The following is a 27620-nucleotide window of genomic DNA, read 5'->3' on the forward strand; positions in this document are numbered from 1 at the left end:
TGTGTGTGTGTGTGTGTGTGTATGTGATTTTTAAGGTTATTTGTAAAGCTGGTAGAGAAAGTACTAAAGAAGCACATGTAGGCACAGAATGGAGAGAGAAGACAGGGAAAATAGTCTTCCTCAGAGTTCCAAGTTCATGTTACAACTGCCAGTCACAAGCAGGGACGGTGTCCTTCCATGAGCTGGCAAGGCCAAGACTGGCCATGGCTCTGGTGCACTCCAGACAAGCTTTTCCACATCCTCTCATGATCTCCAGCCCTGGGCTTCTCAAATACCCACTTGAATCCCTTGAAGGTTCATGAAAACCAGACACTAGGCTGTCATGTGTAGCTAAGATGATTCAGGAAGAGCTCAGGGTTAGGCATCTAATGAGTACAGGGGTCATGTGTGAGGCTGGTCCAGAGACCACCCTTTAAAACCATGCTCCAAGAAAAGGACTTTCAGAAACACAGCTGGGCACACCAACATCCTGGGTCACATAAGTTTCTGTTTCAGCATTAGGAGCTTGCTAAGCTAGAACCCTAATATCAATGCCCTGGAAGCAGAAAATAAGTATGTCCCTGTTGGATACTAAATCTCAGGCAAATCAGAGAGAGTGCTGCCCAGGATCCCCTTGCCCTTCAATTTCAAGACATTAATGGCTTAGGGTGGATATAAAGTGAAGGAAAAATGACCCCTCAGGGACAAATGTCCTCTCAGATTTTTGGAGGGTCTGGTTAGTACAAATGCTGTTATTTCCTACACATAGTTCATCGTGTCAAGCACAAAGCAGGTGTACTGGGCTTCTGGGCTCACATGTGGTATCAAAGGCTAAACATGCCATCAAAGCACTTGTCAGAAAGTCATGAGATCTGTGGATTACACAGCAAAGAGCACTGGAAGGGGGCACATACTGAGAAGGGAAACTCTGGTTCCTAGACTAATACGCCACTCTGAATTCCCAATGACCACCCCCTAGGATGGTTCATCATCATAGACGGCAACTTCGGTCCAAGATGCCTGTGGCTCAGAGCCTTTCATTTAGGAGGGCTCAGAGAGAGAAATTGTCCTGTCCCCTAATACTGTGGGAACCACCAGGAGAAGAGAAAAAGTCCCATATAATTTTTGTAGGTGCTGAAAATTCAAACTAAGCCAGGAACCACATATTGAAACCCAAACACTGAAGTATATAAAATGGAAAATTTGGCTGTGTTGGTTAGTGTTAACTGTCAATCTGACAGGAGCTAGAATTACCTGGGAGACAGGTCTCTGAGCATGCCTATAAAGGGTTGTCCTGATGGCAATAATTGATGTAGGAAGACTGGTCTTAACTGTGGGTGAAGCAACTCCCTGGACAGAGCTCCCAGACTTCATCAAGTAGAGAAAATGACCTGAGCACTAGCATGTATTCCTTGCCGTCTGCTTTTTGACTGTGGATACAACACCACCTTTAGCTCCTGGTGCCTTGACTTCCCCACCATGATGGGCAGTAACCTGAACTGTGAGCCACGAGAAACACTTTCTCCCTCGTATTGTTTTTGTTGGCGTATTTTATCACAGCCAGAGACAAATAAACTGAGACAACATTGGGTCATAGTCCTGTTGTACTGTAAACCATTTTCCAACAACAACAACAACAACAAAATAGTAGCTGTTGATGAGTAAAGCCTTCTCCATAGAAAGACGGAATCCATGGCACCAATTCTACACACTCAGGGCACTGACCACTGCAGGTCTGAGGCAGCCTATCCTCCAAACTCAATGCTCTGACAACAAGCTGCACAGCAAATGTTTGTTTCCAGGAAGCTTACCTGAGCTCCTTGGGATCAAACACCAACTTCACATCGTTGACGATTGTCGGCAAGTACTTCAGTGCTGCTCCCTGCAAACCAGAAACAGGGGTATTGAGAGGAATTCAGGAAGGCAAATATTAACATAATCTTGTAATTCTGGTAAAGGTCCACAGAAAATTCAAAATAAGAAAGACTGCTTCCTGAGAAGGCTTAAACACAATGACAAATGAACAAAACAAAATCCCACTCCCCTAAAATGGGCATTTCTTTTGTATCCACATGCTTAAAAAAGAAAGTACTACAGAAAAGAGGGTGGAAAGATTGTAAGAGTCACAAAAAGGAAGTTTGCCAGAACGGTCCTACCATCATGGATGGCTACCTGAACAAAGACAACACCAATAGGCATTCTAAAGCCGAAGGGGAAGCTCATGGGGTCTCAACCCCAGACAAAGAACACAGGTGACTAAGGATTGCACAGGGGAAGAAATGGTCTTCCTTAGGCAAGAGTATACCAATTGGTTATAGTTGATTATCCAAGACCAAATAATCTGCCCTCTAAACATACAAGCAAGTATGCCAAGGGCCAAAGGGGAGGAAAAGTAACATTAATGGCTGCCAATAAGCATAACTTGTGTCCATACTGTGAGCTGAGCAGAAATGTTTGTCTCTAACTAAAACAAAATGAATACCAGTCACCTACGAAAGTACCCTTTCACCAAATCCTCTGTGCGTCTCCATAGACACAGCTCTGTTCTACACCAAAAGCATCTTTCTGCTGTCTGTGTCCTTTAGTAGAAAACCATGTTGAGCAGTCATCTCTGGCCTTCACCTCTGTGTCTTCCAGCTTCTAAAACTACAGGCAGTGCCTCCACCTGGGTCACCATACCCTAATATGGAGGGATGAAGAAGTCTGGCCATTGTAAAAGTTTTGGGCACATATACGACCAAAACTTGATTCAAAATCAAGCATGTGTCATGCCTGGAAACAGTGCTTCCAGCTGTGTCTGCCCATGTTACATTTCAGAACTTGTCTACAGGCCTGGCTCTGCACACACGCTATGCCTACTGTGCACTGGGCAGGTTATCACACCACACAGGGTTAAGGAGCCATGCACAAGGAAAATGGTCAGGGCAGATCCCAAACTATTACATGTTAATGAATCACGGTATTTTTACTGTAATAATATTTTCTGCCTTTACAGAAATGCACTGGCTTAATTTACAGGTAGGAAAGACATGTGATAGTTTCCTGCCATCCCTTTTCAGCGTGCATCTCATTAGCATATTTTTGGGCTGTACTGAGATATACAAACAGGTACATATGCATCATTAATATGCATATTTGCTTTCCTCTTTGATGAGTGGGAAAACTCTATGTATGCCCAGTAATTGTTTTCAAATAAATTTCTAATGATGTCTCCTCAGTATCTAATTCATTTGGATACCTGTTTTACCTTCCTGGATACCTGGGATCACTTCAAAATTCCTCAGGAGAAAGGAGGCTGCTAGGACAAACAGGTTAAGAAGCTCTGTTCTAGGAAGCCCAGAACCTCACAGTGCGAGTGCAGGGACGGGGTCTATTACCTACCATTCACCATGTAAGACCTGCCCATTCAAATACTTTATTTAGAAATTTAAATTAGCATACACAATATTTAGTTTCAGTACAGCATTTTCGTTATCCTCCTCATTTCTCTTCCATCCCTTGACTGACCCCCACTCTGTTTGCCCCAAGGCCTCCTTCCTGCCTCATGTGCCCAATCTCTTTCCTCCTCCCTTCTTCTCTAGTGATCTCCTCTGAGGTCCACAGCATATATCCACACTCACTCTTTCATACATACATACATACATACATACATACATACATATGTATGTACGTGTGTGGGTGTGAGTGTGTGTGTGTGTGTGTGTGTGTGTGTGTGTGTGTATTTTAAGCTGGGATCCCCATAGACAGACAACATGCAATATTTGTCTTTTTGATTCTGGGTCCCCTCACTTAATATATTTTTCAGACCCATCCATTTCCCTTCAACATTCATGATTTTATTTTTCTCTGTTACTGAATAAAATCCAACTGGGTACATAAACCACAATTTCATTATCCAGTCATCTGTTGAATTCCTTGTTTTTGTGAGAAATTAAACAAACAAAACACTGCCAATCAAGAGAACTGCCAGTCAACAAATGGGCTAAAGAAATGAAAGGGTGGTTTTCAAAAGAAGAAAACTGAGTGTTCAATATGTATCTTTAAAAGTGTTCAACATCCCTAGCCATCAGAGAAATGAAAATTAAGACTACTTTGAGTCCCCTCTTACCCAGTCAGAATGGTTGTCACGGAGAACAGAGACAAGAGCAATGTTGGTGAGGATGTAGGGGAACGAGAACCTTCTTACACTATAGATAGAGTGTAACAAAGCACAGCCATTATGGAAAGTGGTGTGAAGTTTTCTGCAAAAGTTCAAAGCAGAAGTGGGCCAAAATGACGACTTAGTGACGAAATGGCTCTTGCCGTCAAGCTTGATGACATGAGTCCAATCAATCCCTAGGACTCACATGATAGAAGGCCAGTACTAGCTGTTGGTATAGGTCCAAACTCAGTGGATCATCATCCTCATCTGTATAAATAGGCGGAGCTTCCCCGACCTCACTCTTTTTCCTCTCCGTCATATTCTGTCTCCCTCTCTCTCTCACCCTCCATCTTTTATAAACCCCACTCCGTTGGAAACAGTCTCGTTGGTTCTTTTCCCATGGAACCGGTCTTATTGCTTCTTACACTAGCTCCTCTAAGTTTCCCTTTGACTTCCATACATACCTCTGGCAAATGTGTATGCACACATGCATGTACGCACAAACAAACTACATAAATGGATAGATAGATAGATAGATAGATAGATAGATAGATAGATAGATGATAGATAGATGATAGATAGATAGATAGATAGATAGATAGATAGATAGATAGATAGATAGATAGATGCAATTTAAAAATTTAGTGAAACACCGTATGACCCAACTCTAGCAACCCTGAGGATATACCCAAGGAGTACACTGTCAAAGAGACACTTGTAACCCTCACATCCTGTATCTTTATATCTAGAAGGCTTTCTGTGTGGAAGTGAAAGTATCAGAGGAAGAAATACACAATACATGTTAGTGACTTTTGCTTTATTCACAGTGAGTGTTGGACAACATTAAATATAACTGTGAATTTAGGAGATGCTCGAGACTCTTCCCCATGGCTACATCCCACTGGAGAAGGCGCATGAAAGTCAGTGTTCTGATCTGGCCCTGCCACATTCTATCTGTGACTCTAAGCAGCACATGTGCCACACAAAGCTCTGCTTCTGATGTCATCTGACTCATGTTAATTTCTTCAAAGAACTGTAAAATAGCTCGAAAGCAAATGGACAAGCTAGCAGGACTACACATAGAGTATCGGAAAACATGGCAGGGAATCAGTGTGCCACCCTCCAACTCAGTACCAGAAAATATGACAGAAATCAGTGTACTCATCCCAAACAAAGGGGCAGGACTCACAACCACAGTATCTCCCTCAATATATACAGTCCAAGGGATTTGTACCAAAGGCACCAGTTCTCCAAAAGCATCTCCAAATGAATTCATTTCAGATTCACACATGATTCACAGGTTAACTTTAAATGTTAAATGATAAACTTAGACTATGAAACTTTTAAAAGAAAATGTTTGTGACTTTGGGCCAAGATAAAATTTCTCACAATAATAACTATAGTCTATAAAATCAAACATTCAAAACAAAGAGCCACATTTCTGAATGGTACAGTTTGGATAACAAGGCAGGAGTCACACCCAGGGAGAGGATGGCTGCAAACACCCTTCTGGCAGAGATTTACAGCCAGTCCAGCATGTCCAAGGAGTCAGAAACTCAATAAGAAAACAAGAAAGCTCAGCATTTTTTTAAAAAAGGGGGAGGGAGTAGGAGAGACCCTTCTCCAAGGAAAATATGTAAATAAAGTGTTTTCAGAGATGCTTGGCACAGCTAGACATGGTAGTGCGCACCTGTAATCCCAGAACTTGGAAGTAGAAAGTAGGAGGATCAGGAGTTCAAGACCATTTGCAAGATCAAGGGCATCTGGGGGAAGAAAAGAAAGGAAGGAAGGAAGGAAGGAAGGAAGGAAGGAAGGAAGGAAGGAAGGAAGGAAGGAAGGAAGGAAGGAAGGAAGGGAGAGAAAGGAGAAGAAAAGAGAAGAAAGGACGGGAACACAAGGGGAGTGGAGGGAGTGAAGAGGAAGGAAGATCTCAGCACCACTACCACCAGGAGAATGTAAAGCAAAACCGCAGCGAGGCACCACTCCATCTCATGGAATTGCTAAAAGGAAGCCAGTCTTCAGTGATGCTTAGCATGCCTGTACCACAAGGTGAAACGCGAAACTAAGGAAACAAAGCTAGAAACAGTCTTGATAGCTTGTTGCAGTGAGACAGGAAGCATCCACAAGACCCATCAAGTGCACCCCTGGGCATTAGATTTACAGAAATCCTACATGTAATAATTCTTATTTATTGGTAATCAATAAAAAACAAGGAGTAGCCCGAAAGTCCCTCAAGAGATGAATCCATACAATGAACCACTATGCGGCATTCAAAATAAGAATCCAGTTACACACGTGCAGGTGGATCCCAGATGCACTGGGCTAAATAAGACAGGGAACCCAGAAGGCCAGAGAATATAACTATCTGTTAAACATTCTGGAAAAGTCAAAATAGCATGGCACAGGTGAAAGTGAGGGAGAATGCCAAAGAGAATGCAAGAATGTCACAGTGGCTGGCACTTTTCCATGTGACAGCATGACAGCTTTGTAGAAAGTGACAGAACTGTCTGCCATTAAGATTAGCCTATGACAGAAACCAGATGGCAGAAAATACAGAAACCCCTCCCCACAGAGGCGGACGTGTAACAGAAAAAAATATGGGCATGTTACAAATGTCCCAGTCTGACCAGTCTGACCAGTCTGACCTATGCAGCAGCCTCTCGCCTTAATTTTCAAAATCCTTAGAAATATGTTAGACGGATGTATCCATATTTAGAATGGAAGCATATGGGGACAGAGGGAGGATCTGAGTGAGAATGTACCTGTGCTCCACTGTAGAAGCCTTCAGCAGCCAGATGTAAGTCACATGGCAGGAGTCTTTATCAACCCAATGTGGGCACCCTGGCCCAATTGATACACTAAACGGCAGCAACAACCTCTGGAGGGAGCCCCTGAGCATGATGCCACTGATGGAAAGGGGAGGAGTGATGCCCAGAGCCCTCTGCATGGAGTCCCTCTGGATGGGACTAAAAGCAGTCCTCTAGCTCCAAGGCTGGTTAGGTGAAGCTGTCATATTCAGCCTACACACATTTTACAAGAACTAATGAGGTGAAGTGCCTGCCTTGCAAGCCTGAGGACCCAAGTTCAAATCCTCGGCATGCTGGTAAAAAGCCAGGTTTGGCAGAAGGCCTACAATCACAGCAAGGATGAGATTGAGTGGTGGAGACAGGTAGACCCCTAGAACATGACTGGCTACCTAGCCTAGCATACCGAGGTTCCAGACCACCTAGAAATCTTGTCTAAAGACATGACACCTGAAGAGTGACCTCCACACATTTGCCATCATATATGTGCACGCACAACCGTGAGAACACACAGGGACGGTAAGCAACTTATCCCCTAACTCTCCCCTGTAGATTTTGAGTGCTCATTGTTCTTTGTAGGTATTGGCACTGCCTTTCAACACCAAAGAGATCGAGGGTTCCAATTAGCAACCCCATGTTTCTACTGAAAAAAAAAAAAAGCGCTAAATAAAAAAATCATTTCTTTCTGGTTTCAAATGTTCTGTTTCAACTACCTCAGACTTAGTCTGGAAAACTAGGAAGTATTTAAGGTGACATTTAATAATGAGTGTCTGCAAAGGCAGACTGCGTGGTCTTTTAGAGTATCTCGTTCAGTTTGTGGACATCCAGAAGGTGTGGATGGGCTCTTTTATACCGAAGCCAACAAAGAATCATTGCCTGCAGCAACTTCATAAACTCCGCTTCACAAGGATGCAGCAGACAGCCACAAAGCAGACAGGGCTTGATGGGCTATCTTCGTTCTGATGATGGACTTGAGCCATTCAGCAGGACAGTCAGAATGTCAAGTCGGAGACAGGGTTCTAGCAGGCTTCCCCAGTGAGGTTGTCTCAGACTGCCCAACCCAAGGATGTCCAGGGAGGTGCACAGAACTCCATGCTTGCTGTGCAGGGCAGAGGCCATTAACCCGGAATGCAGCTTATCAGACCAATTATTACAGACCTTCTCTCTTAGAGGAAATAAGGGTTAAAAAGAAGAGAGAGACCACAAATCTAAAGTGCTGTGACATGAGGTGTATTCTGTGACATTCTCAGGACGCCGCAGTCACCCCTTCTCATTCTACTTTTCCCTCAGCACCCTTTGGAGGACCCTATTCCCTATGCTATCTTCCATATGGGGTCCTTCCACCTATGGGAGGACCACCTAGAATCTCACTTCCTTCTACCCCTGACAGGCACTACCCCTATTCCTGAGCTTCACACCCATCCTAAAGGTATTCTATAGCACGCCTGCTGGGCTTTGGATGCCTGCTTACTCCACAGCCTTGACTGTCAGCTATCCACTTGGGCATCAGCCCGAGAATACGGCTTTCTCACTGCCTGTTGGCATTTAGTCTAGGCTCTGCAAGCTTCCTGATATTAAACTTGCCCTGACCCTATCACCCGCTCCCTTCTGTAGACACCCTATCCAATGCCTCAGCATTCTAGCTAGCCTCCTTCCTCTGCTCTGACACCCTCTAGCTCATTTCTCGATAGAAAAGGATACACACACACACACACAGAAACACACACACACATATATGCAAACACACATTTTCTGCTCTTGGGGTAGAAGTGACCTGGCCAGACATTCTGAAGAACCCTCTTCAAAACCGACAAAGCCCCGTATGCTTTCATGGGCTTGTGCACTACTAACTATCCTAGTGCAACACCCACCCCACACACACAAACACACACCTCAGTTAATTGTCTAGCCTCCACCCTTAGCTTAGATCCTACTCTCCAGGACACAGAAATACTAGATGAAGTAGCCAGAAACATCCTTACAGGCAGGAATCCAAAGGTGGCTTCCTCATGTCCTCACAGAGAAGGATATCTTCTGTTCTGTTGAAGCAATGCCAACCACCAAGACTCCTAAAAGAATGTGAGCCTGGTATAGTATTCACTGGGTCCTAACACAACACCTGCCTCTCCATGTCCAGCCACGCCAGTCACCATCCTTAGCTAAGAGAGAAAACTACCGTATCTTATGATCCCATAGTGAAGAGCTCTGCTTCCCTCTCTCCCAGTCCTGAACCACCTGGCAAAGGACCACAACTTGCTTCTCCCATTTTAAATAAATCCTGGGGTTTATCCAGAGCATTCTGTGCTTGCTAACAACTTGGCCTAAGCTTGGCAGAAGGCATCAGTGTCCTCTATAGCATGAGATCACTGCTCTGAGGGCAGGTCTGGTCAAGCGGAAGGGAGGCTGCTTCAAGAAAAAGCCAAGACAGTGCACACAGGAGGAGGAATAAGGCATGGGTGTGACACTGTGGGCAGATGACACTGGGCTCAATCTTACCTAAAGAGATACCCAAAGAAAATAGGTGAATGCTCACAGGTGCATCAATACCGACAGAGACAAGAGACAGTTCAGGGCAACTGAGAGCAGGCTCCAGACTAGTATTTAGGAACAAGGATGAAATCCAGCATCTGCAATATGAATATCCTATCATGTAGTAGAGCTAAGGGTAACAGGTCTGTCTCCAGGGTGCACTGGAAGGAAAAAAAAGGCCATGAACAGATAAGCTTGTTACAGGATGCCAATGGATACCCAATACACAACAGACTCTGGCAAGGTCTACCACCACAGTAGCCACAGGACAGCATGCAGATGCAGAAAATGTTAACTCACCCTGACAACACAGCTCTCTACCCTGAGTCTCAGCTCAGTGGAAATCTTAGAACTTAGCCACCCAATCAGAGTTCTTAGAGAGTAACAAAGGGCATCTCCATTTTCATCTGGATTTGTTTGGTTTTTATTATTTTAGGCCAATCAGTGAAGAAAGGCGTGCTCAGAATGTGACAAGCTCTCCTCAAGGTGGCCTCAGCACAGCAGTTCCTGTGTCCTGGACCTTGCACAGTGGGAGACCACTCACCCATTTTTGGAGGTGTGGAAATGGGGGAGTAGGATGATGAACAGGCCTCTTAGATGCTCCCAAGATAGCTGAGTGGGGTGGAGGTGGAGGTAACGTCTCTCTCAAGCTGGGGCTGGAGTGCCATGGGCCATCTACTATATGACCTGCTTTATCAAAGAAAAGAAGGCCCTCTGCAGGAATTCAGGCAAGCCTATTGACTTTGGTTCTGTCTGCTCATCTCCTATTAATTTAATCAGAGGGGAACTTACAAGTGAATGCTTAGTTTTTAAAAGGCCCTTATTTCTTCTCATTTGATTTGAAATACAGCTAAAGAAGCATCACAGCAGATCTGAGCCAAACCTAAGGTTCTCTGCCTGGGTGGAGCTTTTATCTGTCCATCTTAATGAGCAAGTCCAATTCTGAATGCACATGAACCTGTGCATCCACTGGCCCAGCAATATCCTGAGGCTAGAACACACACTTGAGGTCCCACACACAAGCATATACAATGAGAATTCCAGAGATGGCACAGTTGGGCATGAGTTCAATCCCTCAAACTCACATTAAAAAACAAAAGCAAAAAAGAAAACTCCCTGGGCACCAGGGTGTGGTACTTCTAATCTCATTACTGGAGAGGTGAAGACAAGCAGATTCCTGGGGATTAATAGCTAATTAGCCTAACTCCAGGCCAGTGAGAGAGCATGTCTAAAAGAAAATCCAAACTGGATGGTACCTGATGGAACAAGTCCTGAGGCTGACTTCTGACCACCATGCACATATACCTGCACATACAGGTATACACACACACACACACACACACACACACACACACATACACACACACAGAGAGAGAGAGAGAGAGAGAGAGAGAGAGAGAGAGAGAGAGAGAGACAGAGAGACAGAGAGACAGAGAGAGGCAGAGACAGAGACAGAGACCACAGACCAACCACTGAGGACTAGTGAAGCCAGCAAGAGATACATGGTGCCAGACACAGAACCATGGCTGTGGGAAAAGCTATTTCTGCTTCTCTGAGGAGACAGGCAGGCTGCCGAGTATCCTTCCTAAAATCGGGTTCATCTCATAATATCTGAGTAATCAGGAATTGGGAGTATTCTGCAATCAAAACCCTGAAGAAGGTGAATGAGGTCAAAAGGATGCAAATGGACAGGGAAGACACAGAAACCACACTTTCAGAGGCAGAAACAAGAAACCCATAAAAAGGACCACAGAAGGACCAGAAAAGCTTTTAAAAGTTTTCTTATCAGTATAATAGTTCAGGTTAAAAAAAATGAAATAAATTTTATAGCTCACATAATTTCATTGTCATGCCTCTCATGAGAATGCTAACTTAATACAAACTGTAAAACAAATCCCCCCAAAAATGCATTTTCTATCCAGCATCCGTTCAATGCTGTGAGTGTCTCTCTGCCTAAAAATATTACTACTAATGACGATTAATAGATACTATTTTAGGGTAAAGTTCAGGCTACATTATTCAGCATAATTATTTTAATTAAATCCATTAGCATATCTTTATATAAGATTACAAGAGCTATCGGTGATACAAAATAAGTTTTTCTTGAATAATGTATGAAGCCATTATTAATTTACATATTTCTGGAGAAAAACACATATTAAAATGATTCCATTTGTAGATTTTTGAGCTAATATATATATATAAGTCAACAGAGTCTCCTTTCAGACTTCAGGGTTCCGGTTCTGGAAGACCACAGAAATATCCGAAGAGCTTGGTACAGAAAATTATAAAGAACACACCTGCCACGGGGAGTCCTTGGATGGAGGTTTTGATGAAACAAGGTGGGTGGCTAGACATAGTGAGCTGATAGAGAATGCACAGGAGTCTGCAGCAGGAGGAGTGTGGTGAATTGATCAGAATCCACACAAATGGACAGCTGAAGACAATCCTACTAGACTACCCACATCTTCAGTTTCTCACCTCTTTTCTTGGTCATCAAATTTCCATGCCACGATCCTGTCCTTCTTGATAGCATTCCTCATCTTTCCTCGGATACTTGGGTGCATTCAAACCCTATTGTCAGCGGAGCTATGAGAGTTACTTATCCTAAGTGCATCTATTACCAAGTACCACTGACACTTAATAAACATTAAGCTTAGACCATGCTCCCACACTTAAAACCCAAGGGTTACACAACTTTGAAGAATACTGACCATTGGGAGAATGGCTCTTTATTGTGTAGAAACGTTTTCAGCATCTTGGAATACTGTTCACTAAAAGCTTTAACTAACTCCCATGTACACATGCACACACACACACACACACCCCTAGAACTTCCTAATTCATGTGGGTGTGTTACATGGAGTCCCCACAGCATAGAAGTCGGCAAGCTCTAAGTCAGCTTGCTAAGTCCAGAGCCAGTAGACAACAGAGATGGTCAGCCCAGGCCACAATAATTTCTTTCTCTGTATCTACCCCTGGCTAAGTGAACATGCCCCTCCCTGCTCTCTTCCACCCACACAGATCTCTAATATTAACAGACAGAAGTAGGGACATACACATGGTCTTTGTCCCCATGCCAGACATAAGGGAAACTAGAAGAGAATGAGCCAAGTGTAGAGTATAGAGAAGCTACCATGACTCAATGACTCCAGGCAAAGCCACAGTGGCACAGATGAGCAGGCACAGATGGCAGGGACAGGAGAAAAGACACATGACAAGAGGCAGAGCAAAACAAAGAGAGGAAGACCAATAGCCAATCCCTGCAGGAACAAAAAACATCCAAGTGTTCTCCTTAACCTCTGATGATCTTCTTGTCAGGAATCGAGGCATGCTAAACAGAGAAATTAGCCCGATTTAGCAGGATTAAACCTAAATTGCACTGCTAAGCTCTCCCTCCCTCCCTCCCTCCCTCCCTCCCTCCCTCCCTCCCTCCCTTCCTTCCTTCCTTCCTCCATTCCTTCCTAAACTCCTTATGCCAGCTCAGCCACTTTAGGGAGAGCTTGGGAAAGGAGAACAATCCTGTGAGACGGCCTGCTGATTGGTGCAAATTGGTTACCTGTCTAGACAGCTTCCAGGAGGCAAAGCTCAACTTCCAAATGACGGGGACTATCTACAACACACTTGAAATTCAGAAGCAGACAGACGGGGACAGCAACTGAAGGGTCTGAACCTCATTGAATTAGTTTTGAAAACAGAGAGCAGTGAGCGAGCATAGTACCTTACTAATACCTGGCTTTTCTCAGAGCCAGGACAGTCTGGGAAAATAAAACTTTTTAGGACCATACCAGGAAACACAGCATGTGTCAGAGGGCAGGTGGGACCAATGCAAGATGGCAGTGGAGCCAGCCCTCAGATGGTTCTTGCAAGGCGAGGCAGACTGCCCATTTCTTTCTAGTCCGCTGCCTTGCTGTTCCCAGGCTCTGTGCCCCCCAAAAAAGGTACAGAGAGGGAAGTCAAGGTGCTCACATAGCTCGGCGGTACTGGACAGGGTAAAGAAAAGACCCGAGGACAGAGGAAACAAACACAGGCCCAGCCAACCCACTACCACCAGCCCCAGCCAAAACCTAGCCTATCTGAACCTGCTGAACTAGAAGCTCATGTCCACCTTTCCTCAACCTCACGCTAAATGCACACTGAGTCCTGACACAGGTCCTGGGTTTCAATGCCCCCTTCCTAATTTAATTTCAAGTTCATTCACTACTGTGATGGGACTGAGAAACATTTAAGAGGTAATTAAGCCATAAAGGTTCCAGATTCTGTCATGTAAACAGGAGGGCCCTACCACTCGGCTTATCTTCCAGGCTTTCAGAATTTGATACCATACAGGGGAACAAAGCCTTGTGCTTGAACTGTGCATAATATATCTGCTTATCATATATGACTCAAGTCTCAAGAATTCTGTTTGCAGCCAAATCAGACAAAGATGCCTCAGTACTGATGATGGAATGATCCAGAAATAGAATCTTTACATAGAGAAAACATATTTGTGTACAAGAAAACCCTAAATCCAGTGGTAAACAGGATATTTGTATCAGAAAAGGAAGAAGTAGACAGTAACACACACAGATTCCTATATATGTAAAATTACCTGAGGTAATTAAAAAGTTCTGCAGCTCTGCATTTGAGACTGGGCTTTTAGCAAGAGTTTTCTATGCAACAGTAGGGAGTTCTCGGTGGAATACAGCACCCCCCCATACACACAAATACACACGCACGCATGCACGCACGCACGCACACATGCTTCCTGACTAGAAAACAAATAGTAAAGAGACCAGAGTTCACATCCCCTTTCAAGCACAGACTTCCGATTAGGCCCTGGATCCTAAAGGCTCCAGCACTTTCCAACATCACAATCCCAGATAATAAAGTTTTAACACACAGCCTGTGGGGGATAGTCAGTACTCAACTATACCAGATGTAGTTTTTTTATTTTAATTAAAAGGGGAAAATTTGATGTCAATCTGTCACTCATTGTAGTAACTTGGGAGAGGCCACTATAAAAACAAAAGGACATCATTCTTGACAAATAGGGAGAATACTATGGCCAAAACTAGGCATATACAGCAAAGAACTTAAAACAGCTATCAAAATTCTGGGTTTTAAAATCTGGAGTAATCCTGGAAGCTGTATACACACCAGAAGTCATTCAAGTGTCCATCAAGGATGTATGCATGGACAGAGTGTGGCTCATCTGCACACGGGAACACCATCCAGCCTTTCACAAGGAGTTGCTAGGTGCTACCATAGGAACAAATCCTGAAGTGTGTGAAGGAAAATTAAAAAAAAAAATCCATTGGAAAGGTCACATGCTTCCTGGTGCCATTAATATAGAATATACACAGTAGGAAACAGATTTGAGTTGTTGGGTGCTGGGGTGACATAGAAGAGGGGATAGAGGGCCATCAGTATAGGGTTTCCTCTTGAATGGCAATACTGGAACAGTAACGTGGGCACACAATGTGAATGCTCCTATTGCAGTGGAACTGCTCATGTTAAGATGTGTATAACAGGGCTAAAGACATGATGCAACAGTTAAGAACATTTACTGTTCTTCTAGAGGACCTGAATTCAGTTCCCGGCTACTGCTTATAACTCCAGCTCTAGGGAAACCAACTGATTTCCATAGACACCTCCACTCATACATGTGCATGTATGTACAAACACAATTAGATAATAAAAATAAATCTTTTAAAAGATGGTTATAACTCATAAAACCTTATGTTACATGCATTTCAGCACAGTTAAAACATAGGCACACACGCACGCATGTACACATGCACGCATGCACACACACACATACAAATTAGAGGGGAATGAGAACAACCTGTCCCTAACTCCTGACTCACTGATTCCAAGCCACTGCCTGCATCTTGACAGCTTGTGACTGACACACGATGGTCTCCAACAGTGACAGACATACATTTCAGACACAGCTGTGTGGCTGAAAAGATCTTAGAAATGGATCTGAGGTTGTTGATCTTGTTAACGCGTTTCAATATTGCTGCCTGGCATCCCAGATCCTCTGTGTCTCCAGAGCATCCACTGCTAATGCCATCACTAATTAATAAGCCTCCATGGTACCAGGATGGAGAGCCAGCCCATGACCCAAACATTAGTCACTATGCAAAACTTCCCCTGTCTCAAACCACCTTCCCCTTCCTAGGCTAACATGTTTTCAGGATCCTTTTCAAACAAGCTACAATTTATGTCCCAAACATTTTGCATCAGAAGCTATTAATAATAACAAAAGAGTATCTTTTTAAAAAACATATTAGGGGCAAAGGTTCAGTAGATAAATCACTTACTGCACAAACATAAGGATCAGAGTTTGGATCCCTAGAACTCACAATAAAACAAAAAACAAACAAACAAAAAAAAAAAAAAAAACAAGAAGATATGGTAGCCATTTGTAATGCTAGCATTTGGAAGCAGAGACAAGGGACTCCTCAGAACAAGCTGAAAGGCTGGACTATCAGGATTTGGAGGTTTAGGACTCCACAAGAGACCTTGCCTTGATAAATAAAGTAGAAAGCCATTGAGGAAGATACAGGATGTCAACTTATACTAAAATACAGAGAAGGCATTTCTCTAAGTGTTGCCAAAATAGATAAAGAAAAGCTTAGAAAATTTAAAGCTAGACACAATGTCCCATCTCTACCATCTCAGCATACAGGGGGCTAAGACTGGAATGCTGCCACAAATTCAAGGCCTGTATTGTATAAGGTGAGTTCCTGGCCAACCTGGGCTACAGAGTGAGATTCTCCTCTCTATCATCAGCATCACAACTACCACCACCGAAAGAAGGGGGGGGGGGGGAGAATGAGGGGAGCAGAGGAGGAGGGGAGGGGAGTCGAAAGGAGAGGTGAGGAACCATGAAACTAAACAAAACCTTCCTCATGTCAGACAGCATCTTCTTCAGAGGAAAGGCTGGAGACAAAGATGACCATCACTGGTAACAGACATCCCCTTTAAGGCATCATCTCTCCCATAGGTGAGGTGACTATGGTGAATTATCAGAGATGAGTGGGGCCACTCCTGGGAGTGTGGAAGGGATAGAGGAGGGAACACCCTGTTGTGACTGGTGCCAAACCTGGGCTAGTTGTCCTGGGTTCTATAAGAAAGCAGCCTGAGCAAGCTATCCATGATGAACAGGCCAGTTAGCAGCACCCCTCCACAGCCTCTGCATCAGCTCCTCCCCTAGGGTCCTGCCCCATATGAGTTCCTGCCCTCACTGTTTTTGATGGTAATCTATCTGTTATGTGGAACTGTGAGCAAAGCAGTTCTGAAGTTGGTTTTGGTCATGTTGTTTTATCACAGCAACAGTAACCCGAACTAACAAACCTTCCATTTTGTCTGATGTGTTTTGCCTGTAAGTAAGAACGGCTTGGTAAGCGTCAGATGGTTAACAACCAGCTAGAACCCCAACTCCAGCAGGTCTGACACCTCTGACCTCCACGGGCACCTGAACTCAATCACACATACCCCTACACCAGCACACGCAACACATGTATGCACAGGTATGCTCACACACACTTAAATAAATATTATAAAAATCAATTTGGTTTGAAAAAATCTCATAATGAAACTTAGTGGTTTGTATGAAGGGGAGGAGGTCCAGGCCATAGGGGCAGGCAGTTGTGCTTCAAAGGGTGTCCACAAGCATCTGAGAACATATGTAAGGTTGGAGTCATCAGAGTCCTGTCCCCTGATAGCACTCAGCAGTCCACCCAGGGTGGGGAGGTGATGGCACTGCCTGACCTGGAAGCTGTGTCCTTGGAGCCCACAGGAGCCTCCAGCACCCATGCAGTCCCTTTCTCTGTCCTGACTATGTCCTTTGCCTCCTGCTATGCCTGGCACATGCTCAGCAGGTGTGTGCCACAGTTCAAGTCAGAGGTCTCTCCTCCTAACAGCCTGGGAAATGTCACCTCTACTACGAATAGAGAAGATACTGCCCAAGGGGAATGAAGCTGGTTCTTTATCTCCTAAAGAGATGTACAGAAGCCCTTCCCTGCCTCTGCCCCCATAGAGAACCATAAAAGGTTAGAGAATCCCTCCTCCCTGAGGCCCAAGTCCTAACTTCTCTCTCTTACACACAAGACCCTCCACAGCTCACTGGACCTCCCTGGCTCCTGCTCCACCCTAGAAGCTACAGACCCTTTTGCTGACTTCCACCTTCCTGAGAAAGAAAGGTATTACTTCCTCTTCTTCCTCTTCCTCCTCCTCCTCTTCCTCCTGCTCCTCTTCTTCCTCCTCCCCTTCATCTCAGCTATCCTGTTCCTGGACTTACACATAGGGAGACAATTGTTCATCAAGGCTATTACACTCTTGTAGAGGCCTTTCCTCTGACCTTTGAGACAAGTGTCATCTGGGGGTGACAGGATTCTAAGTCTCTTACAGGCTAGGTGTCTCTAGCATGTAGAACAATTAAGCATGAGAAACATGGAAAGCTCAACCCATGTGTATTTACTTGTGTGTCTAGTTATGAACTGCATGTGGGGGTGGTATGAACCCGTGCATGCACAAAGCCAGGTGGATACCCAGGAACCGATGTATAGAGAGGCAAGGAGTAGCAACTGAGTGTTCTTCTCAGTCAGACCCTTTACTGCATTACTTCAATCAGGGTCTCTCACTGAGGCAAGAGCTGGCAATCGCAGTTAATCTGACTGGCCAGCAAGCCCCTAGGATCTGGCTGCCTCTGCCCCTCCCCCAGCCCCTGGTGTTGGAGTTATATAAGCACACCAACATGCCTGGGTTCTGGGGATCTGAACCCAGGTCCTTATGCTTTATGAAACCAACACTCTTACCCTCTGAGCCATTTCCAGAGCATGCATGTATGTGTGTGTGTGTATATATATATATATATTTGAGTCACCATCCATCTATATACTTCAAACAAATGATAAGTTACCCAGAAATCACTATAATCACTGTTATTTTCAGAGCAATAATAGAAGTGAGAGATTAACTTGAACTCAAACAAGATGACACAGAAAGACATAAGCAAGAACAGACTGAAAAAGAGCATTGAGGTTTATGCTGGAGCCTGACCATCAGTCAGTTTAATAGCATTTAATAACTTGTGATGGGCACGTTCAAAGCAGGCGCAGGAAAAGCATCTTAGCTCTGCAATCTGGAGGAAAAACAAAAAAGGTATTTTGCTCTGAAAAAAAAAAAAATGTGCCTGCTTCTTCCACAATTGACTGAAGGAAAGAGAAAAATGTCATCAGAGACAGCAGTGAACAGAGAACTAATAACACAAAGGACAAAAGGCCCAGCAACCAACTGCTGAAAGGTTCAGCATCTGATAATGTCACCATGAGCCTGAACAGACAATAATGCAGAAGATGAGACATTTGTTGACAGCTGAACCGGGTATCAAGTTAAATCAAATGGGGAATAAGTTTTCCAACTCCGCCATTAATTGGCAACATGAGCAGAGAAAACCTGCTGGCTTTCATCCTGCATTAGGAAAAGGACTGTTTACAGCAAGGCAGAGAAAACTTTAAAAATTAAATACAAAAGCAAGGGCAGAAAAATCATTTCATTTATTGGAAAATGAAGTGAAAATGGGCATCAGAGAAAATGAAGTGCCCGACTCTGGGTCGTGGAAGGCATAGACATTGACAAATGTAACAGTGAACAGAAACAGTCATGATGAGAGCCTGGGTGAGAGTCGGAACACATTCCACATGTGCACTTGAAATCACAGCAGTATTTCCCTAGCCAATGACAACTGATACACACGTTATTAATTACTGCTGCAGGAGGACCTCGATGGTGTCATTCCTAACTCTGTGAGGCCACGAGCCTTTCATCAGAATGTCCTCACCAAAGCATCCATCGACCCATCCATACCACAAGGAACACTTGAGCAAGACAAAGGGACAGAAATCATGGCTGCAAATGAGCCTGAAGACTGACTGGCTTACTTGGGTGTCTTCATAGTGAAGAATTCCTCAGCCCCACCCCAGGGGAGCCCTTACCTAGTTACTAGAATGGTTAGCACCTGAGAATTGTCCTAGAACCCTCTATAATAGACCCTCAAAGCTCCAGGAGCCTCTACTGGATAGTCTCTGGAAGGTCTACCCAAAGCAGCTCTGCTTCCAGCTCTCTTGCTCCCCTCTCTCACCTTCCATGCCCCATGAGCAGCAGAGACAGAGCTCCACAGGAATTTATTTGGCTCAGCTAACTCAGTTTCCATATTATAATATTGTTGAGCTTGATGCTCTAACTACAGCAGAACTCAGCATCCACTTAAGAAGCCACTGTTCTGGCTTTAAAAGGACAAGAAGCCATGTACCAAATGATGTCGCTAACTGCCGGTGTTTTGTTTTGTTTGTTGAGATAGTCTCACTAATGCAGCACTGGCTGGTCTGAAAGTTGATACGTAGACTACACTAGCCTGGAACTTCCAGAGATCCACCTGTGTCTGCCTCCGGTGCTGTTACTAACCAAGCAGCCATGTGTCACACATACAGGCTCAGGGTTTAGGAAACTGTCCACATAAGGCATGGAGCAAAAATGGCAATAAAAGTTTATTAAGACAGTTAACTACATGGGACTCTGGGTAGAAGCTGGATATGAATACAGATAAGAGCAAGTGTCTACACACAACAGACTACTAACTTAACATAACTCCCATGCAAATAACATGTAGCAAACATTCACAGCATATGGATAATATCTTCTGCACGTGCTACACATTCCATCTCACAGAATTATCTTTTATCAAAAATAATTTGTTTTCAAATGGTACATTCCGATTATGGTTTCCTCTCTACTGGTTGCAGTCCCTCTCCATCTCCCCTCCCTCCAGATCCACTCCCTTTCTGCCTCTCATTAGAAAACAAATAGGCTTCTAAGGAATAATAATAAAATGTAATAAGACAAAAATCAATGTGACACATTACAATTGTACAAAACAAAAACAGAGGAAGAGCCCAAGAAAAGGCACAGGAAACAGAGATCCATTCATTTGCACACTCAAAAAGCCCATAAAAGCATAAAACCAGAAGCCATAACACACATGCAAAAGTTCCATAGAAGAGAGAATAAAATAAAAATAAAGGTAAAGCTAATACTGAAAAAGATAAAAAAGAAAGAAAAGGAAGACCCTGACACAGCACTATGAGACTAGGAATGTCCAGGGATGCCCGCCGAGCTTGCTCTCCATTGACATCCACTGCTGGACACACAGCTGGACTTTAAGAGTAGTCTGTGTCTGCAGCAAGACACCCTTGATGAAAACAAAATTATCATTTCCAAGTGGATGGGGGCTTGTGTCTGCTTCTCCTTTCAGTTCCTGGAGCCCATCTGCTGCAGGGCTCTGCAGGCTTTGTGCACGCTGCCTCAGTCTCTGTGAGTGAGTTCATACACACATCAGTCCTCTGCATTCACATGGCCTTGCTTCCCTGGTGTTCACCATCCCCTCTGACTCTAACGTTCTTCCTGCCCCCTCTTCCACAGGCTGGCCTGAGCCCAGGCAGGATTTGACCCCTTCTAGGGCTGAGTATTCCAAAGTCTCTCACTCTCCTCACAATGTCTGGCTCTAGGTCTCTGTATTTGTTTTATATCACAGAATCATGTTAGCATCTGAAATTTTAGACACTGGTAGTTTCATTATAACCAACATCAATCTGGTCCTCATTTTAACACCAATTTAGAGTACTTAAGGCCTGGCAATTTTTAAGAACAATGGGAATGTCAAACCCAAACCATCAATACCTATTTTTATAGAATTAGGAATGGTTGTTTTTAAAATTTATCACTTAGTTACATATTCATGATCTTTCATGAGCTGTACAACATAGCCAATTATTCTATTTTTAATGTGACCTTTAAAAGGCTTATTTAAAATGACATCTAACAATTGTGTTCATGCCAGCGGGAAAATGCCAAGTATACATTACATTTCCTTGCTCCTTTTTTTTATTGATTCTGCCAGGTGACTTCTGAAATCATGCCAAACCAACATGGAGGTTTCAGGCAAACGCGTTTCAGTATTTTATTGCTGTTTCAAAATGACATAAAGAAAAATGTTCAAAGGTCTGCAAGAAAGCCACTGACCCTCTGGATACTAACTGGAAGAAATATGGGGGTTCTGATTAAATGAGAATTACATTAATTATGAAGAGTATCACGTCCTCTTTGACACCAAGGGGCTCTTCTAGACCTGGCTCTTAAGACCTGGAGAGCCATCTCCTTTAGCTAAAGACCATCCAGGCCTGGGCGGTCCAGTGTGGGAGGAGAAAGCATCCTTTCAGCAGGCCTCCTCTTCCCTCACCAAGTCCTCACATGTGGAGACTCTAGCAATGCTCGGCCTCCCTAGCATCTCTCAGATTATCTGACCTTCAGTGGATCCTGGGGAATAGGTGTTAAATGAACGGATGTGTTAGCAAACCCAAAAAGGCTTTCTCAACAATTAAAAAACAAAAAAGAAGAAGAAAAGAAATTAGTGATTGGAAAGGGGACCAGAAGTCAAGAGAATTCTGATCTCCAGCATCCCGAAAATCCTCCATGAATCTTTGGTGCTCTATCATAGCATGAACAACTAGGAGTGGAGGTAATACAATGAAAATGTAATGTTATAGCTGACTAATGCTTTACATTTTTAGCTCTGCTTCCTAGTAAGAGACCAAACCCCTCCTGCTTTAAGATGGTATGATAGTGCCAATAAGCAGAATGGACTTGGATCATTTTACTACAATTGATGATGCAGTAAACTGTACCTCTTTATCCTGACTCAAACATAAAGTCAACGTTGTGCACTTCCATCCTACCCTTGCCCAATAAAAGAACTTCATGTCTGCAATACTGCCTGGTGCATGCAAGGGCTCACAGAGATATCAAGTAACGTGACTTTTATGTCAGATGGTAATTGGTTTCTTGAGACGTACTGGTGGCTCATGAAAGCTTACTGGCTATGGGCCAGAAGATCCAGAAAGCTACACAATAAAGAACAAAAGATAAGAAGAATTCTAACCCACCAACTCTTCAACACTGTGAACCCGAAGTATTCTCGTTATTGCAAAGGCCAGGTGAGAGGAAGGAGCAAAACACCTGCTTAAGAAGAAGGGAAGGGACCAGGCACCTTTAGTTTGAGGATTTGTACCAGGAAGTCAGAGGCAGGTGGATCTCATGAATTCCAAGAGAGCCTGGTCTACATACCAAGTTACAGGACAGTCAGGGATACATAGTAAGGCCCTGTCAAAAGAAAGTAAAGAAAAAGAAAGAAGGCAGGAAGGCAGGAAGGGAGGAAGGCAGGCAGGAAGAGAGAGGAACAGAGGAGGGGAGAAGAGAAGGAATAAACCTTTCAACAAGGAGTAAAAGGCAGAGGACAGATTATAGTGCAGTAAACCAGTCATAAACAGAAAAACAAGCTCTCTTCTTTTCTACCAGACCAGGATAAGGTGGTCTTAAAACACTCAGCAGCTGCCAAGATCCAGTAGCATCTCTCCTACCAGCCCAACTCTTCTGGAGTTGCATGGCTCTCTAATTAGCCATCTTTTACAGTGGAGACCTCATTCTGCATCCAACCCCCATCCTTTCCTCACCTTTCCTAGACTTTGTATGAGCCTTTCCCAGAGACAGAACATCATAAGAGAAAATGTCTCTGCTAAGAATACAGAGTGATGTTTGAGTTCTGGTTGCAGAAAACACACAGTTTCTCCCTGAAACTCATGGGAAGGAATGGCACGTTGGTCTTCTGTTCACTTGCATAGAAAACAGCAAATACTAGAAATGGAGGTGTTATCCACTTGGTATTTTTCCATGTAGGCTACCAGGCCAGTGTCCAGACACATTGAGAGCCCCAACATGGTTTCATTCACCTCGGGGAAAGGTCTTCCATGATCCAACCACACTTAACTCCTGGTTCAGTGTGACAAAGCATCTTTGGACCAGATGTCATTACTTTTATGACCAGAGATACTTAAAATGTGAAACCTACAGGTCTTGGGACCCCAAATCCAGAGAGAAATGCACATGTATTTCACTGTGGCTTTATATATTATCATCTTAATTGCAATGAGTACCAATTACTCACTAACAATGGATTAATTAAAAATATAAATCATGAGACACCCACAATCATGGACAAGAGATTATTGGTGAAGGATTTAAGGATAAAGGATTTTTTAAAGTAGCATTATTTAATTATCAAATTACAGAATAATATAAAAATAATGGGATCTGGAAGGATTTAGACACATTAATTCTGAATAATAATTTTCAGGAGTAATATAGTCAAAGATCGAAAATTACAGATATTTCCAATGGAAAAGCTCACTGCTGTATTTATGATCAGTGTCGGTAGCGCAATACTGTGGTCAGATCCATGCCTAACGTGCTGACCCTGGGTTAACACACACCGCACAGCTCTTGGCTATGATTTGTTTTCTCCCAGAGCCATAATCTACTAAAGGGACAGAAAGATTACTCATCTCTAAAGCCTTGAACAGTGTCTTAAAGGTTTAAAGTAACTTTTAATGGATTTTTTTTCTTCTCTCTATCATAGGAATTTGTTTGGAAGATTAAGAAATCACCTTAGGAAAAAACATTAAACAGAGCTCACTAATCATCTTCCATTTAGCCTTTTATATGAGTAAATAGGGAAATCATTTCTAATCACATCCATTATACGGAATTCAAATTATTGCACTCTGCTTTATTATCTAGCAACAGGAAGTGTACATCCTCACTGTGAAGTTGAGTTAGTGAGTTTCTTACATGATTAACTCATGTTTTAATAGTCTGAAGGGTTTCGGATCAAAGCGGGCAGGTCAGACACAAACAATACCAGAAGCTGGATAAGATGAGGACTCGGAATCAGAGAGCACTGTGACTGTCCTGCCAGGGATGCAGATAGTCTATGAAGACATGTGTGCCCCTCCCCTTTAGCTATCAGAATATTGAAATAAAGGACTTGAAGAATATCCCCAGGAATCACACACTGGGAAAAAGAAAGGAGTGAAGCCTGGTGCCAATCAGACGGGGAACTGGTCTCCAGGAAAGCAATTTCATACAATCTGACACCTTGCCAGACCGCCTGACAGCAGACACTGTGAAATGAGCAGGACCACGCCTTGATCAAGACTGCTTAGTTACGCGTAACTCTTGCTCTCTATTTAAACGTAAACCTCATTGTCAGGAACCCAAAATTGCACTTGAAGAGGATCACTGGGCCTCTTTGTTCCTCTTCCCAATGTGGCCGCATTGAATAAATCTCCTTTTTCTGCTTTTCACCATGGTTTATCCCTCTAATTAGTCCACTGAAAATAAGTGTCTGAGTCTAGCTTGTTAGGGCTGACAACTCCAGCACCACTATCAGCAAAGCTCCCAGGATGAGGTATGCAAGGAGCCAGCCAGGAAGCAACCAGGAATGTGACATACCACATTTAACATTTCATAGATACCATGGTAGGTACAATTCCAGAACCATCCTCTGAGTCTGTTTGTTCATGGTAAGTAATACATTTCCATCATCGGCCAAGTGTGCAAAAGCCAGGAGCTGTGACATACTGAAGAGTCACATTTAAAGAACAGTCCAAACACTTCTGTTCTGTGTGGTTGATTGGAAGAGTTCCTTAGAAGGCCTCTGGGAATGGGGGCCTTGGCATAAAGGGTGGTATGCTAGGACCAATATGAAGAAACAGTTATTCTATGCTGGGTAGGGAAAGCTAACTGACTGGTAGGCAGGTCAACTGGGAGAGATGAGGGGATGGAAGTTCTAGGGCAAAGGCTCAGGCTAGCAAAGCACAGCACTATGCAATGTGCTGAGATGGGAGACAGGATGATTAAAGAAGGAAGGGCTATAAGAAGTAGCTCAAGGAAGGAGTTGGAGGATAGAAGCCAAGGGGAAGATTCTGGCTCTGTCCACTATTGCCAGACAGTCTCTTGGGGCTTCTCCCAGGGAAGCCACTTCTTGTCCAATGCATCTACCCCACCGGCTCAGAAGACACTTTCTTGTTGGCAGGGTACTTCACTCAGGGTGAGGGTACCAACCCCTCCTCTTCCTGAGAAGAAGCAGCATAAGTTAAGCACCATTGACTCTTCACCAGAATGGTGAAGGCTGTGCCACATATCTACATTTCCAAAGTGTTTCCAATGCTGCAAACAGCGTTGCTGCTATTTTTAAATGTAAACCATCTCCTCATGAAGGGGATTTTAAAAGGAGTTCATAAGAGCCCGCAGGTCAGTTAGTCCAAGGCAGGGTAGGAGAGCTCAGAGATTGCCTGGGATTCTGGGCCAGGACACAGATCCCCACCCCCACTATATCCCCATTCCATACTCCATTGGAATTCCTGGCTATTTCTGCTTTTTTAGTACCAGAGGCTATCTGAAGAAGAGATAGAAAAGGACAGGGAAGATACAAGCAACACACAGCAAGCAACCTCTGGGTTGGGTGTCATAGAGCAGAACATCACTTTCTCAGCCCTAAGGACCATGAGAGCATTAAGCACCATGTATATCTACAGCATGAAGTCTCAAGCACAGAGAGAAGGACATATGCATGAGACCTAGGAATCAATCAGCAAGGACTGCCATATGAACCGACAGCAAAACTGCCCAGCAGGCGGCCTTCCTTCCAAAAGAAGAACGTTAACTCACCATTTTTGCCTGATAAAATCATTTCCTATCCTAATAAGAAGAGACATGGGTTTTAATCAACAGGGCTGAACTCTCTGAAAATAGTATTTATTTTGCCAAAATATAGCACTGCAAGTTTGGGAACATTTCAAATTCACATGACATATTTAATTCATAGAGAAAGCGAAATCTCATTTAACTACCTTGGAGGGTCAGAAAAGGTGGCCTGTGAGATCACATCAGGCTGGGAAGAGGTTATAGAAACAATCGCAAGCTAATGAGTACACACTGGAAGGGCAGAGGTCAGAGAGGCAAACTGCAGGCTGGTTCCCTTGACCCTCCATGCTACAGAACAAAAGACCAGCGGTGTCATTTTTTAAAAAATATTAAATTATTGAAAAGGAAAGTCCAAACTCAAGCATGGAGTAAATGGCAGTGATTTTTGAACAGCCTAACATTCAACCCAGGCTGGTTGGACTGGACTCGGGGTAAGCTGTGACAAAGAAACTGAAATTCATACTTAAGAGTCTCCTTCCACCACACGGACCACATTCTAGCTGTGAGTGACTTCCTAAGTCTGACCTGCCAGAAATGACCCTTACATGGGTCATTCCCCCAACTCTAACGCTCCAGGTAATGCAGCTGCAGTAAAGAATCTCTTGGAAATACTAGCTTTTAAATGCCTACTGTATCACAAAAGCCAATATCAGCCTGACTGGGGAGCCCCTTGTGGGGGCAGAGGTGGGGAGGGGGAGATTAGTGAAAATATAAAGAAAAACAGATTTCCAAGAGAAATGCTATTTCATGTAAGCTTTCAAAGAAAATGAACACTCCAACTTAACATGAGATTGGCAAGCTCTCAGGCTTTCTGGGCTGGAGGGGACCTGAGCTCATCACTTCTCATCCTTGTTGGCCATCTGGTGGAGTAAGACTCAGGAGGGACTCAGCTCCCCTGCAGTGTGAAAAGATCTCTTCCCTTTAGAAGGTTTTAAGTGTGCTGAGAGCAACTTAATCTGCTTAAGATATGCATTTGACTGGCAGAGCCCTGTGTTCTGAAGCTGGGAGAGGTGAATGGCAGCCCAGCCACTACATTAATTATCCCAAATTATGAATAAGTGGAGTGTAAATGAGACTGCTCTACTGAACTTAACATAGCTTTTAAAAAAAAAAAAGGAGCAAAGGAAAGATGTTAAATATTACACAACCTGGAATGCTAATTCTGGGAGCTATGATTTCTTTACAATACAAAGGAGTAACACACTTCCAAATTCCAAAAAGCCATTTCAGATTACAGACTCAACAAATTTAAAAAAAAAGAAAAGAAAAGAAAAGAAAATCTGTCTCTATGGGACTGGAGAGATGAAGCAACAGTTAAGAATGTTCTTGTAGAGGACCCAAGTTCAGTTCCCAGCACCTATATGGCAGCTCACAACCACCTACAACTCTAGTTCCAGGGGATCTAATGTCTTTTTCTGGCCTCCACAGGCACCAGGCATATATGTACATGTGGTACACCAAAGTGGACAGACACACAGATACACACACACACACACACACACACACACACACACACACAC

The 27620-nt window shown here is 43.7% G+C and overlaps 1 protein-coding gene across 1 annotated transcript in view; it reads right to left on the reverse strand.

Moving 5' to 3' along the window:
- Dock1 (dedicator of cytokinesis 1) overlaps nucleotides 1-27620 on the reverse strand; it is a 508897-nt gene that overhangs the window by 324808 nt on the left and 156469 nt on the right. Inside the window, exon 24 of the mRNA XM_028772526.1 lies at nucleotides 1791-1861. Within this exon, the coding sequence (XP_028628359.1) occupies nucleotides 1791-1861 (71 nt within the window). The remainder of the gene's footprint in view (nucleotides 1-1790; nucleotides 1862-27620) is intronic.

This window comes from Grammomys surdaster, unplaced genomic scaffold, assembly GCF_004785775.1.
Source record: "Grammomys surdaster isolate TR1022 unplaced genomic scaffold, NIH_TR_1.0 214, whole genome shotgun sequence".
Classification (NCBI taxonomy): Eukaryota; Metazoa; Chordata; class Mammalia; order Rodentia; family Muridae; genus Grammomys; species Grammomys surdaster.